Here is a 15,750-nt window from a genome sequence, read left to right as displayed (position 1 = left end):
CAATCTCTTTCTTTCTCTCTCTCTCTCTCTCTTTCTCTCTTAAGATTAATTCTTTAATTCTTAGGCCTTATATAGAATGCTAATTTTTAAACATCAGCCACGCCCAATTTTCTGACAATGCGTCCACTCAAATACAATATTTCCTTAAGACTTAATTTTCATGCTAAGAGTACTCTAGTTCTTAGTTAATAATGAATAACACTCATATCCCGAAGCTATAAAGTATAATTCATAATGTAAAGTATGCTATATATATAAAAAAGGTATATATTTATAAATATCAGCACTGCATTTCCACAACGAATGCAACAGTGATGATGTGAAGAAGACTCACGTTCTTTTTATCCTATCATTCGTGACTGATTCTGACTTTAGCTTAATTTTGAATATTTCAATGTTAAATGGAAAATTTATCTAATATCATATTGATTTATTATGCAAAAACATATGATAATTCTTCGAATGCGAAGTATTACAAGAAAACAATGCATGCATCAGAATTTGATATACAAATCTGAGATGATATCTTGACATTTTCGGACATCTTTACTCAGCCTATCCCCTTTGCATGCGCTATTGTCAGACGTGTCTTATTTTCGCACAGTATTTGGATAAGATTTTTTTTATGATTTTCTTTAATAAAGAAAGTTGTGAAACGAGATATTTATGAAAATAAGTGTAATACAAAATATTTACACTATCTTTTGAAGGTTAAGTTGAAACGTTTCTGAGTCTTGTCGATCTAGCCGTAAGCACAATAGACAGTATTTGACATCATTAGTTTTCATGATAATTCTTTTGCTTTTATGTATCAATAATGACAATATGTGACGGGAGTCTTGCAATCGTTAAATATAATAATGAATGCAACAATACAAGCAGGCATAATAACAAATAAAAATAGTATTGTATCTCCTGTGAGTACGCAAGTGCATGTCTGCTGATTTTGTCTTGAGCAAGTAGCTGCTGTTTCACTCTTATATTTTGGTACCCTCACATTAAGACTAATTGATGTGTTCGTGTGTAGGGCTTATTAAAGGTATGTTACAGCAATATTGTTTAGCAATTTGGTAAGCCTTACGAAAATTTACGATAATCCTTACACCGCCCATAACACGTTGTAAACTACTGAATCTTAGGCACCCGTTTGTTTATGTGACATTTATTTGTGTGATCCAAAAAGCGCGCCCTTCCTAGTACCACCCTGACTACTGATGGCCTACATGGGAATGGTAGGATCATTTGTGTAACTGTCTCCACCTTGGCTTTTCATACCCTGATTAAGCAACATGTAACTTGTTTGAATATGAGATGCCTCAATTACTTTTAATGTGTTTATTCTTTTTTTTATACTAATGATGGTATTTAAAAACACAAACACAACTCAGTGAATGAATATGGAAAAATAAAAAAAATATACGTAATTTGTATCTTTCCTGGGATACAAACTTACGCTTTCATAAATAGAGCTACTTGCACAAGGCATGCTTTGGTTGTCTGACTCAAAACAAATGCCTATGGACTAGGCCTAGCCTGACCTAACCTCGTCAGGCCTACCTCTTCCACTGTGTGACTCAGCCTCTGCAGCCAGTCTAATGTACTTGGTGGGGATAGAGCGACAACCAGAGGGGCGGCTGAGGAGGGTAAAACCTACCCTTTGAAAGCATAGGTTTGTATCCTAGGAAAAATACAAATTACATTTAAAATTTGTTATTTGTCCCGAGGGAAATACAAACCTATGCTTTCATAAATGGAGACGACTCTGAGCTGGCAGGATGATCTGTCCCTACTAGCCTGGATGGGTGTGCCCCATGTACAAGGAGCCCTTGGAAGGCACTAACTATGGCGTTTAGGTCACAGGCCTATGCACTACCCAACTATTGACATAATGTCCTGGACTCACAAGTCTTTCTCAACGTTTTGGCTGGTACTCTGGAGTCCCCCTGGCAGAGCTCACTCACCCCCATGAAGGAGGGGGGTGGGGCTCCATACCTTGGATACCTGCTGGGCTACAACTATGCTACTGAAGGGGCAATGGCCCTGATGTCATGAGCTTTTACCCCTCCCAGATACCCTGCTGTGTTCCTGTCTGAGTCATAGGCCCCTGTGATGACCTCCCTCATCCAGAAGGAAATGGTGTTCTTAGATACCTCCTTCTTTGTACTGCCCATCCTGATAAAGAGCCTCTTGCATCTGGGTCTCAGTGGTGCCACCCTCCTCAAATACTGATTTAGGGCTCTCACCAGACAAAGCAAAATCTCTTTGTCTCTCCCAATGAAGTCCTTCAGGGAGGGGAAGGAGTAACCTTCGAACCTAAGGTCCAGGACTGAGAGGTCTGGAATCTTAGCCTAGAACTCAGGCACAAACTGCAGGAACACGGATGACAAACCTTCGGGGTGGGCGACACCATATGAGAAGCTGTGTAGCTCCAAGACCTTCATGGTAGAGGCGAGTGTCAGGAGTAATCTGGTCTTGAGGTTGAGGTTCCTGTCTGAGTCCTGCTGGAGGGGTTTATAGGAGGATTCCTGTACGGTGGCAAGGACCTTGGTGACATTCCACTTTGGGCCCCAGCCCTTTCAGAGGGCAATTCTTACGGATGGCTGATAACTCCCAAGACTTAGAGAGGTTAATCCCCCTAAACCTGAAGACCTGGTCAAGGGGTGCCCTGAAGCCCTTGCTGGTCATTACCAACAAGGTCTTTTCACTCATCAGAAAGACCAGGAAGCCTGCAATGCCCTTCACAGATACCCTGAGGGGATCGAGACCCCACTGACAACACCAAATATGGTACTCTGAGGTCTGAGGGTGTCTATAATGACTGCTGCAGATTCCTTAGAAAATCCTTTCTATGGGAGGAACTGCTGGATAGCATACAACCATAAAGCTGGAGGGCAGCTAAATTCCAATGGCATCTCCTGTTGTGCTCTTCACCAGAAGGTTGGGCATGTGGGGGAACTCTGGGGAAGTTCAACAGCAGCTGTAGCAGGTCAGCATGCCATTTATCTCTTGTTGGGAAAATTGTCAAATCGACTGTTTCATTGTATCTAAACCAAAGTCCCAGGTTCAAATCCTGGACCAGGCACATGCACTCATCGATATAAAGTGAATTCAATACAAAGTTATATTTATAGCTTCATATTTGTCATAGCTTTGTAGTGGAGAAGATGGAGTGAAGGCACTTGAGATGCTATATGTGGTATGTATATCTTCTTCGTTTTAATGTGTTTTTATATATATATATATATATATATATATATATATATATATATATATATATATATATATATATATATGTATATTTATGTATATATATATGTATATGTATATAAATATATATATATATATATATATATATATATATATATATATATATATATATATATACATATACATATATATATATATATATACATATACATATATATATATATATATATATATATATATATATATATATATATATATATATACATACATACATACATATATACATATATATATACACACATATGTATATGTATATATTTTTATATATATATATATATATATATATATATATATATATATATATATATAATTATATATATATATATATATATATATATATATATATATATATATATATATATATATATATATATATATATATATATACATGCAGGGACCTCGCCTCCCCTCTTGTGATAAATGGGCAAGGGTTACTGGGTAGTGGGTGCCCCCGTTTAAAGAAGAAAGTCCAAAAAATGAGAAGAGTGAGGAGAAGGAAGATGGTGGTAGGTTTGAGTTGGAACTTTGAACGTGGGGACAATGACTGGAAAGGGCAGAGAGATAGTGGATCTGGTGGAGAGAAGAAGGATAAGCATTTTGTTTGTGCAGGAGACTAGATGGAGGGGAAATAAAGCAAGAGAGCTGGGATGGGGATATAAATTGCTATATAGTGAAATAAATAAGGAAGGTAGAAATGGGATGGGAATAATTCTATCATAAGCATGATAAGCATGAAGAGGACAAGTGACAGAGCAATTGTTGTGAAACTGTGCCTAGATGGAAAAATAGTCAACATAATGAGTGCTTACGGCCCTCAAGCAGGATGTAATGAAGTTGAGAAAGTGGCATTTTGGGAGGAAATGGACTGACAGTTGAGTGAAATACCAGCAGAAGAGAGACTGATTATTGGTGGTGACATGAACGGACATGTAGGAAGGACCAGAGAGGGTATTGAGAGGAGCATGGTGGCTGGGGAGTTGGAGAGAGAAATGACGAGGGAGAGAGAGTTGTGGGCTGTGCAGTGTCATTTGATTTGGGTATTGTCAACACCTGGTTTGAAAAGAAAGAAAATCAGCACATCACATACAAGAGTGGTGCAAGAGAAAGTCACATTGACTTCCTCATGTGCAGAAGATCACATCTTAGAGAGGTGGAAAATTGTAAAATTTTAAATGGAGAGTGTGTGGCAGCACAACTCAGGGTGGTGGTAATAGACTTGGAAATAAGGAACACAGCTAAAGGTAGGCCTGCATGTGTCCCACCAACAATCAAGTGGTAGAAGCTGACACAAGAGGAGGACGCAAGGCAGGAATTTAAGGAAAGAGTATTGAGGGAAGTTAGATTATTAGAGAGAGTGCAAGAATGGTGGAATCACAACAGTATGGTGATCAAGAGAGTGGGTGGAGAGGTGTTAGGAAAGACATCTGGAAAGAAACCTCCTGACGATAAGGAAACCTGGTGGTGGAATAATGAAGTGAAAGAGGTAGTGAAAGCCAAAAAAGATGCAAAAAAAGATCTGGGAATAGTATGGACAGCAAGAGGGTATGGAGAGGTATCAAAGACAAAGAAACAAGTAAAGAAAGCAGTTGCAAGAGAAAAGGCAAGAGCATGAGATGAGATGTACGAAGAGCTGGAAACACCTGAGGAGGAGAGAAAAATTCACAGAATTGCAAAGTTGAAGGACAAGAACACCAAAGACTACCCCTGTGTAAAACAGGTTAAGGATGGGAATGGAGTACTTTTATGCAACGAGGATAAGTTAAAGAAGAAGTGGAAAGAATTTTATGAACACCTGTTAAATGAAGAAAATCATAGAACATTCTTTGAAGATGGATTCCCAAACCATAGTATGACACATACTATTAGCAGGAGAGAAAGCTTTATTGTGCCTATCTACATAGAGAAGGGTGACATCCAGGATTGTGCAAACTACAGGGGAATAAAGCTAATGTCTCACACCATGAAAATCTGGGAAAGAATAATGTATCAAAGAATTAGAGAAGAAACATCTGTAGGTGAAGATAAGTTTGGTTTCATGCCAGGAAGCAGTGTTGGGTTAACTGAATGGATACCAGAAAGAGTTGGTTTACATCAGGGATCTGCTTTAAGTCCATATCTTTTTGATCTGATAATGGATGTGCTATCTCAAGGAATAAGAGACCAATCCCCCTGGTGCATGTTATTTGCTGATGACATCATGTTATGCAGCACCGACAGAGGGGTAGGGGAGTCAAAACTAGAGCAATGGAGGAAGTTACTGGAAGACAGAGGATTAAAGATCAGTAGGAAGAAGGCTGAATACCTAAGTTTTAATGAAGATCAAGACTCTGAGATTAGTATGGAAGGGATAAGGTTGAACTGAGTAGGAAAATTTAGGTGTCTTGGTTCAACAGTGGCAGATGATGGAAATTTGCATGTAGAAATAACACACAGTGCAGGCTGGATGGAAAAATTGGAGAAAGATGTCAGGTGTCTTGTGCAACAGCAGAATCAACATAAAGGTTAAAGGAAGAGTGTATAAGACAGTAGTGAGACCAGCTTTGATGTATGGAGCAGAAACATGGCTGGTAAAGAGAGTGCAAGAAAAGAAATTGGATGCGGTAGAGATGAAAATGCTCAGGTGGATGTGTGGAGGAACAAAAATGGACAGGATCAAAAATGAAAGAATAAGAACTACTAAAGTTGTAGAACTATCAAAGGAGGCCCAGGAAAGAAGACTGCAATGGTATGGCCACGTGATGAGACATATGTAGGGAGGAGAGTGATGCAGATGGAGGTGCCTGGTGGGAGAGCAAGAGGAAGACCAAAGAGAAAGTGGATGGATGTAGTTAGAGAAGACCTAAGAGACAAACAATTTGACCGAGCCAGGTGGAGGAAAGCTGTCAGAAGCATCGACCCCACATAGAAGTGGGAAAAGATGCAGAGAAAGAAAGAAATATATATATATATATATATATATATATATATATATATATATATATATATATATATATATATATATTTCTTATAATATAATAACTTAAATGCTAAAATAATGGGTTCTGAATTCTGGGAGAAACAATATGGAAACTTTACTTTATGCTGTGTGAATCTGATGAGCTCAACAATGAACTGTGAAGCTAATATATATATATATATATATATATATATATATATATATATATATATATATATATATCAATGTCAAGGAAACCTAGAAAACTTTTGTGTATATATATGTATATGCTATTTGGGCATATTTTCTCCCATGCAATTTTCATTAAAGTGAATGGCATTGTTTGTACATACTGTAAGTTTATCAAGACTGAATCAGCCTATACTTCATCTTTTTCTCATGAGGTAAGCTTCTCAGGAATAAGTAAAAATAATTCCAGATTCTTTCCATTTACTTACTCTAGTCGACGGACCTTTTCCTCGTTTATCGGCCACTCCTTCAGGACTAAAATACTGATATTAGGTTTTTATTACTACATGCGGACATTTAAATGTTAAACATGACGTTATTGGGGGCTGAATTTCTATTGGTCATCAGATCTCATTCTCTTGGTGGTGGTCTGGGCAGCAGCATGGGCATTCTCTGCAGGACGCATCCTTTGCCACAACTTGCTGCAAGGGCATGGGTAAGAGACTGGTTCATATCTCTAGTTAGAGACAGGAATAACGCCCTTTGCTGCAAGCTGCTGCGGCTTAGGACGCATCTTACGGAACACTAAGAATGCCCATGCTGCCGCCCAGACCACCAGCGAGAGAATGAGACCAGCTAACCAACAGAAATTCATCACCCAGTGACGTCATGTTTAAAATCTCAAAGTCCGCCTGCAGTAACAAAAACCTTGTATGTCAATTTGTAATTTAGTCCTGAAGACGTCACCGATGAGCGAGGGAACCCGTCCATCGACTAGAATAAGTAAATGGAGATAATCTTAAATTATTTTTCCTTATCCCTGAGAAGCTTGATATTAGAGAAAAAAAATTACTGTATAGATTGATTCAAAGTCTTGACAAAAAGATAGTATCTGCGAACAATGCCATTAACTTCAATAGAAATGGCATGCTATATATATATATATATATATATATATATATATATATATATATATATATATATATATATATATATATATATATATATATATATATATATATATAATCAAAGCTTAGGGAACCTACAAGTTTCTATATATCTACGTATATTTACATATATATATATATATGTATATATACATATGTGCCTTACAAGCACAAGGTCTTATTCTTTAATTAATGGTGCCACGTATTACCCCACAGGTCATTTATTTACACAGGCACAATATGGAAATTAGTACACAATGGCTTATGGTTAGAGATGAATTACTACTTCATCCAGAATTCTCTCTTTGTTTCTGTACCTCCTGAATGACAGTTATATTTTCCAAGTGAAGAGTTAACAGCAAGTTTAGGCTGGATTCTCTTCTCCATTACACTTTTGTAATACCATTTCTTTTGATTTCATCAAAACTAGAAATATACGCAAAACATATATACTTACAATAGGAATAAATAACGCTGGCCTGCAAATAAATAGAAAATGAGAACGTAGGCTACTCTGCCTCAGCTAGAGGCAACAAATAAAACCTAAAAAGGCGTCCAGATCCATCTTGGAATCTAATCAACTCATTCTATGGCCACAACCCGCTCCTCGCCACATTATGGCTGAAATTCATCATAAAATTTCCGAGATATCCACAATAAATAAACCAAAATAACGAACACTGAGAGACAGACGCGTTCACACACAGGAAAATGCATAACCCGCCTCCAATTTCATTCAGCGTTGTCCTGAGTTTATTCCATAACTCTTTCTCTTTTAATAATATTTCAATGCCATATTCGGGACAAAAAAGCCAAAATGAAATATGTCACAGACTGGGCAACACAGGACCAAAATTAGAACAAAAACAAGCGAAACTTTCTCAGAATAAAAATGCAAAACCGCCGAATTTTGAATAGTTGATGAGAACGATCATGAAATTAAAGCGTCCAGGAGTCGGAAATTTATTGAAAACGATATAAAGGCACAAAATGGACAATAAGCCGATTAAGGTTCATAAGTGGGAACCATTTTTAAACTGAATAGTGGAGCGAGGCGGGACTGCCAATTCGAACAATTTATTGCCTAAGCTACTGTCATTTTGGTGCGGTGCTCGTGTACTGCATGTTGGGTTTAGAATGAAAATATATAAATCCAACATGTCGCAATATGCAGTCGTTGCATGAGTGTATGACTCATAAAGCTTGGGTCGACCCCTGGAATAGGACCGGCCATCGTGCCTCTACTCAAATATTTCAAACTGTGGACACTGACTCAGCAATTTTCGCTTCCCGTATACAGTTGGATCAAACTCACTTTTTTTTTTCTTCTATTTGCATCACAGGTAAATCTCGGCGTTATTAAAGCCATACAACAGACGGCTTTTTGTATTTAAAACAAACGTGAAATATAACAATGGGAGTAAAGCACCCGACCACCGAAAGGGGAAGCCACAAAACCAGGCAGCGAAAAAGAGAAAATAGCCAAAGGCCGGGCGCAAGGCATTGTCATGAAATATAAAAGATCACAGTAAACAAACTACGTTATTTCTGTGCTTCTACATCAAATATATCATACTTGTACGTTATAACCCTGACGGCGCCATGTCACGGACCTTGGACATTGCCTGCAGATGTCTAGACTTCTCTGTACACGACTTGCATGACGGGTTATCATAAGCATCGTTAACATTGATTTAAATTTACCATCTACTGACATATTATATAAAGACCTCAGCACTAATAGAGGTATCTTCATTAATTTCAGCATGCAAAGGACACATAAGACACACTCGTATACGAGTATATGACGTAATACTTTATTAAAGATTTTTACATTAATAACAGTAGAAAAAAGTATCATCTATATTATGACTAGACAACATCGTTTTCTGCTGATAAAGCTAAGAAGTGTGTATGTGGGTAAGTGTGCATTATTGTACACATGTTACACAGTTTTAGTACTTAACGTACTGCAATGCTGACGAATTTATTTGGCATGGAAACGAGAAAAACCGGAATTAAGAAGATTCAATCTAATGTAAGTATATAAACTTCAATGCAAAGGATGCATTGTAACGCGATTCAGTTGATAAATTCTAAGATACATTACCAGTCTCGAAACGTGGAACGGCTTCTGTAATGATTACGCTAAGGTGAATAAAGAGATTTTCACGCGACTTAAATGCTAAAGAACATTAGTAAAGAAATCAGTGCAAGAACCCGTAAGAGAAAAGTTATGCTACAGGTAAAAATCCCGTCGCGTTACCTACGAACTCGACATTCGCTTGCTACCAGTTTTTTTTGAACTTTGACAGCAAATGAACGAGTCCTCTGGTACTTACTCTCCCTGAGAGAGGTTATGAGTAACATTCAAGTATTTCAGCAGTTAATCACTTTAAATTGGACAGTAGTCAAAAGGCAATCTAATTAGTTGCGTTTCCTTCAACCTTTGTTCTCTCTTCATTAACGTGTGGGCATTTAACGGAATCCCACATCAGTGCGACGACTGGATATAACGGGAATATTTATTCTCGTGTATGTGTGTGTATATATATATATATATATATATATATATATATATATATATATATATATATATATATATGTATATATATATATATATATATATATATATATATATATACACATACTATATATATATATATATACATATAATTATATATACATATATATATATATATATATATATATATATATATATATATATATATATATATACATATACATACGTATAAATACATATACGTATATATAGAAAATACAAAACATCCTGCCTGTAAATATAAATTAAAACCAAGTGATTTCTTTGGTTTTCCCGGAACAGATAACTATCAGCGATGATGACTCACATGCATGTGAAAAACCAGGTTGCAGACATGAACTGGAAATTCAGCGAATCACACATTTCCTTCAGCAATAACAAACCAGGGTCTAAACATTGTGGTAACATGAAAACACCTACGCGTGAGATGCAGTTAATATGAAAAGACCTACACACGAGATGCAATTGACATGAAAACATCTACACATGAGATAAATCCCCAACCTTAATCATGGAACAAATTAATTTCTTTCATAAACTGTTTCAAGGACAGAACATTATTTGCAAGGCAGAGAACAACTGACGAAATTACAAACTGCAAATCCGTATTTGCTTTTGCAGCTTCGAAGGATCAGCGGCTATATGAAATGGAGAGGCAATTGCGAGGAGTGAAGGGAGCCACATACAAAACGGGAAAGGGACGAATAATGAAAATGGATAAGCAATAATACGAAAGCTGTAGGCGAAAAGGCGGCTAAATATGCTAAAAGAGAGGCGCTTTCGGGTCAAGGAACCTTCTCAAAAGTGGTGGGGAAGTTGGTAGATGAGGAGGAGCGATTGGTGGCCTCCGAGGGGCGGCCTGCCACCGAGGGACATTGGCATGCTCGCGGTATCCTCCGATGGTCAGCTGATTGACATCAATCATTTTAACTCCTCTCGATTGGGTAGGGTTCCTTCCAACTCCATCACGAGGGGGCGTAGGCATTAGCTTAGCATTGAAACCCCCGCCGGCAACCATTCTCCTCGGCTGACCGTCTTCTGGAGATGATGGTGCTGCGGCTGGCGGTCGCGGCTTGCCTCTTTTACGCTTGTTCTTACCTTTATATTTCCCTGGATTGCTATGGCTGCCTTTCTTCTGGCTCGAGTGATTCTGCTTGCTGTGGACGGAATGACCGCCATATTTATTGTGGTGGACAGGGGCTCGAGACCGGCTCGGTGACCGACTTTTAACTTTTCTTCTATGGCGCTTTTTTCTAGGTTTCGTGAGGCGTCGAAAGTCATAATATCTATACGACAGTTTAATGTCTTTGTGAGCGAGTGAAAGGGGGTCTCGTTGTATGTCCTCCCAAACCAGCGTCGTTGGACGAAGGGATTCCGAGGGCACAAAGGGGTAGGACTTTCTCTTCTTACCCTGATTAGTGCGCAAGACCGGAAGCGAAGTTTTCAGCGATGGCAGGTCAGGCAGACTCCGAGTGTCGTCGTCTGAAGCCAATGGATGGTACAATTCCTCCTGGTCGGGAAATAAGGTCACGTAATTGGTCTTGGGCTGTCGCGTTCGTCTCGCAGACCGCCGCCTGGTTTGGTCACCCAGCACGCGAAAGTCGGCAACATTACGAGACCGGACTGCCGGCAATCTAACTGCTCTGGTTTCCCGGTCTGAACCGTAACGTCTCATGTAACCGACTTCGTCTTCATCAGCTGATGCTGCCTTCTGCTTGATCCTCACTAGGAGACCGCTGTTGTCACTCATGCCGCCACTCCCGCTACTAATGGAGGATTCATCCTCAGAGCTTGCACTAGCCCCAGTGTCAGTGATACCCACTTCGATGCCTTCAAGTTCTTTGGCGTTCTGGGGTTCAGAGGGCGCCATCTTGATTCTGGCACCACTAATCCACTTAGACTTGACGGCTGGGGGTGTTTGTCGGATCTGAAATTTGAGTAATATTTCCCTTTCATTAAGAAAATCTGGCAGAATATGAAAAAAAATTTAATCTTGGTTAGATTTTTGATTCTTAGTGATGTCCGGCAGTGATTCATTGACTAAAAAAATGTTCTTTGATAAAAGAAGGCATTTCCATCCCAATGCCTGAACTGCAAAATGCAATTACAATTGGAACAATTCGATGTAACAGACTCCATGGAAAGTAAACAGCATTTCACAAGCAGTTATTTGAACACCTCTAAAATTTGAAACTAAGACTACACGCTCTAAGACAAAGGACAGTGCCATGCGGTAAACAAACTCAAACTTGACTACGTATATTAAACCAAAATTCAGATGATATTGTACAAAATCTACATGTAATAATAACGTAGTAGTAGTTGTAGCAGCAATGATTATAAAAGCATTACTAATAATACTCCTAAACTATTATTAGTAATAACGATAAAAAGAAACCATACAATAAAAACAGTGATAAGCAAAACTAAAACGAAATATTCCGCACTTAACGGAACGTTTTGCCAACGGAATACAAAAGAGTAACCCGATATTGCATGAATAAAACACGCTAAAAACATTCATTGCTGAAAACAGCGCTTGGAATGGGGCATGATCTAGAATAACTTCACCACAAGTGTACAGTTTCAGCTGAACAAAAGAAAGATTTTCGCAGTGGGCGTCGAGCAGAAAGAAAGTGAGCGATGGGCGAAGAGTCAAATTTATGCTGGACGTCTGTACACACACACACTGATATTCCTTTTGCTCAACGAGGGAGACATCATACATTTTCAGAATCAAAAAGCAAATGAGGTGTCATACGAGCAGACCAAGCTAGATTTCTTTTTCTTAAAATCGACGGCCCTGTCTTGGTGAAGGGTATCACTATTCGTTGCAGCAAAAAAAAAAAAAAACTTAAAACATCTTTACAAACAAGAACAAAATATGCACACAAACTATAATTCAAGTACAAACATAAATAAATGGAAATCCAACAACAAAATTTATACAAGAACACGAGTTTCAGCATGAAAGGGGACCCCAAATAAATAAAAATAAAACTAAGGATAAATTTCTTTGCTACTGAGAAGCGGCAATGAAAATGTCATTTCATAACGTCTTCACTTACCGCCTGCTGCAGATGCCTGGCAGCGTGTCTGGAGAGCGGAGGGGGGCTGGGGCCCCTCCGCCTCGGAAGGTCGTGGAGGGGAAGGGCGGTTGGGATGCTGTGTGGAATGAGACCCAGGAACTGGTAATAATCTAACACAGCCATGACGATGTTTTTTCCTGTGCGAATATCTAAGAATAAAGGTCAAGGAAGTTAACATACCAAAAATTATTCCGTTATTTTTTCTATTGATGATTCACATCTGTAACTATAAATACTCGCATTTTGCAGGTGTCTGTAAAGGAATAATAAACATTAGAGATAAAATGTTTTTCAATGTTTTGTTTTTGATATACACTCATTACATGAACACAAAATGAGTTATTCTGCAAATTATTTACAAGTATTTTAAGTCAGTGTATATTTTCGTAGGGTAGCCAGGGTTACGGTAGGATTATGAAGTATCCTAGAGACAGCGCAACCTAAGCTAGCCTAGTCACTATTCCTATATGCACACTTTGGACGTATTTGCAACCCCCTTAGATGTATTAGCGAAAATTATAGAGGGATTATTGAATATTATATATTATTTATTTATATATATATATATATATATATATATATATATATATATATATATATATATATATATATATATATATATATATATATATATATATATATATATTATATTAAGGGGAGGCTCAGTTTTTTCCTAGGCAATTCCCGTTATATGCTAATGCACAAGTGACATCTGTATTTATACGGCAACACTTCTCCAACTTCCTTCACCCTTTCTTCAGTGCTGAAGCCCAGAAGGTAAAGGCAAAAATCGCTGCTATGTTGGTCTGTTTACTCTCTTAAGTCGAAAGTTGTCTCAGCTGTTAACTTACTGGTATAACCACGTTCATACATTGGTGAGCACAGTAAAAAACGCGTAAAAAATGCGCCGAAGTTTCTTTGGTGCAATTTAGTTTTCTGTACAGCGTATAATGCCGTAAGAAACTCTCAGCCACGGCCCATGAAACTTTCAGCCGCGGCCCATGAAACTTTCAGTCATGGCCCGGTGGTGGCCTGTGTTGTTGGCACCTGTAGCGGTGACAGACGCACGATCATAGCTAACTTTAACCTTAAATCAAATATAAACTACTGGGGCCAGAGGGCTGCAATTTAGTATGTTTGATGATTGGAGAGTGGATTATCAACATACCAGTCTGCAGCCCTCTAGCCTTAGTAGTTTTTAAGCTCTGAGGACGGACAGAAAAAGTGCGGACAGACAGACAAAGCCATCTCAATAGTTTTTTCTACAGAAAACTAAAAACTGAAGATTAAAAACACATATCAGCTTATAACTGCAAAAATCTGAAACACACTTCTGAAATTAAAAAAAAAAAAAAAATCACTGAAGGCAGACCTGGGAGATTTTCCACGAAGCTTCAGAAGACTTACCTCTGGTGAGAGTTCCAAAGGACCTCAGTGAAACCGCCTTCTGCTGTCAGGGAGCTAACAATCTAAGGACATCTGAAGTCAGGACCGACAAAAAGTCAACAAGTAAAAAATGCGCCGAAGTTTCTTCGGCGCATTCGAGTTTTCTGTACAGCTTATAATGCTGTCCTTAATCTTTGTAAATTGAAGGATCTAGAATCTAAACCATCCCATGTTATTGAAGCCTAATGTGAGTAATATGAATATATATACAGTGAAGTTGTGTGACTATTTGATATGATATATATATATATATATACATACACATATATATATATACATATACACACACACACATACACACATATATATATACATATATATATATATATATATATATATATATATATATAAAATACATACCTATGTATATATGTATGTACGTATGTATGTAAACATAAGTAGCAGGTTGGTCAGGGCACTAAACTCCCACTGTTGGTAGTATCTCAGTGGGAGTTTGGTGCCCTGACCAACCTGTTACTTATAACTACATACATACAACGTATGTATATATATATATATATATATATATATATATATATATATATATATATATATATATATATATACATTCATAAATAGCCACACAACTGCACTGTACATATATTCATATTACTCATATTAGGCTTCAATAACATGGAATGGTTTAGATTCTAGATCCTTCAATTTACAAAGATTAAGGACAGGTCACACAAGGGATTAGAAATAGAAAACAACAAGTGTTGGGTGGAGCACAAACAAGAGTAGCTGTTATATCCTTGGCTCATCAGTGCCTGAAGCAGAAGACTATGTCTTCGCAAGTTTGTACTTTGTAAATTAAAGAATCTCGAATCTAAATCTTCCCGTCTTACAGTATTTAAGCTTAATACGAGTAATATGAAAATATATACATATATCAGCTGAAGCCACGGGAAAAGCTTGAAAAGATAGTGTCAAGTACTCTCGTGTAATTAACACATCTTTGGGGCTCTTTGTGCCCCTAAGATGTGTTAATTACACGAAAGCACTTGGCGCTCTGTCCTTTCTTTTCAAGCTTGTCCTGTGGCTTCAGCTGATAATCAAATCATGTGTATATATATTTTGTTATTTTTATTATGCATTTATAAACACACACTCACACACACATCATATATATATATATATATATATATATATAAATATATTATATATATATATATATATATATATATATATATATATATATATATATATATATATATATATATATATATATATATAGAGAGAGAGAGAGAGAGAGAGAGAGAGAGAGAGAGATTACTGTTAAATGCTCGTGCACAAGTGACATCTATTACTTTA

The 15,750-nt window shown here is 37.5% G+C and overlaps 1 protein-coding gene across 3 annotated transcripts in view; it reads right to left on the bottom strand.

The window, feature by feature from the left end:
- Positions 1 to 10,160: 10,160 nt before the first annotated feature.
- The window catches only part of LOC136837305 (cytosolic carboxypeptidase-like protein 5), a 513,303-nt gene continuing 507,713 nt past the window's right edge, over positions 10,161 to 15,750 (bottom strand). For 2 of the 3 annotated variants that reach the window (XM_067102045.1, XM_067102047.1), the window contains exons 12-13: positions 12,970 to 13,139; positions 10,335 to 11,828 (exon numbers count right to left, since the gene is read on the bottom strand). In XM_067102045.1, the coding sequence (XP_066958146.1) occupies positions 10,665 to 11,828; positions 12,970 to 13,139 (1,334 nt within the window). In that variant the 3' untranslated portion in view covers positions 10,335 to 10,664. Of the gene's footprint in view, positions 11,829 to 12,969; positions 13,140 to 15,750 lie in introns of all 3 variants that reach the window. The other variant, XM_067102046.1, reaches the window with a different exon arrangement.

Source organism: Macrobrachium rosenbergii, chromosome 58 (genome assembly GCF_040412425.1).
Source record: "Macrobrachium rosenbergii isolate ZJJX-2024 chromosome 58, ASM4041242v1, whole genome shotgun sequence".
NCBI lineage: Eukaryota > Metazoa > Arthropoda > Malacostraca > Decapoda > Palaemonidae > Macrobrachium > Macrobrachium rosenbergii.
The sequence above is the reverse complement of the archived record's forward strand: the minus strand, read 5'-3'. Positions and strand labels throughout refer to the sequence as shown.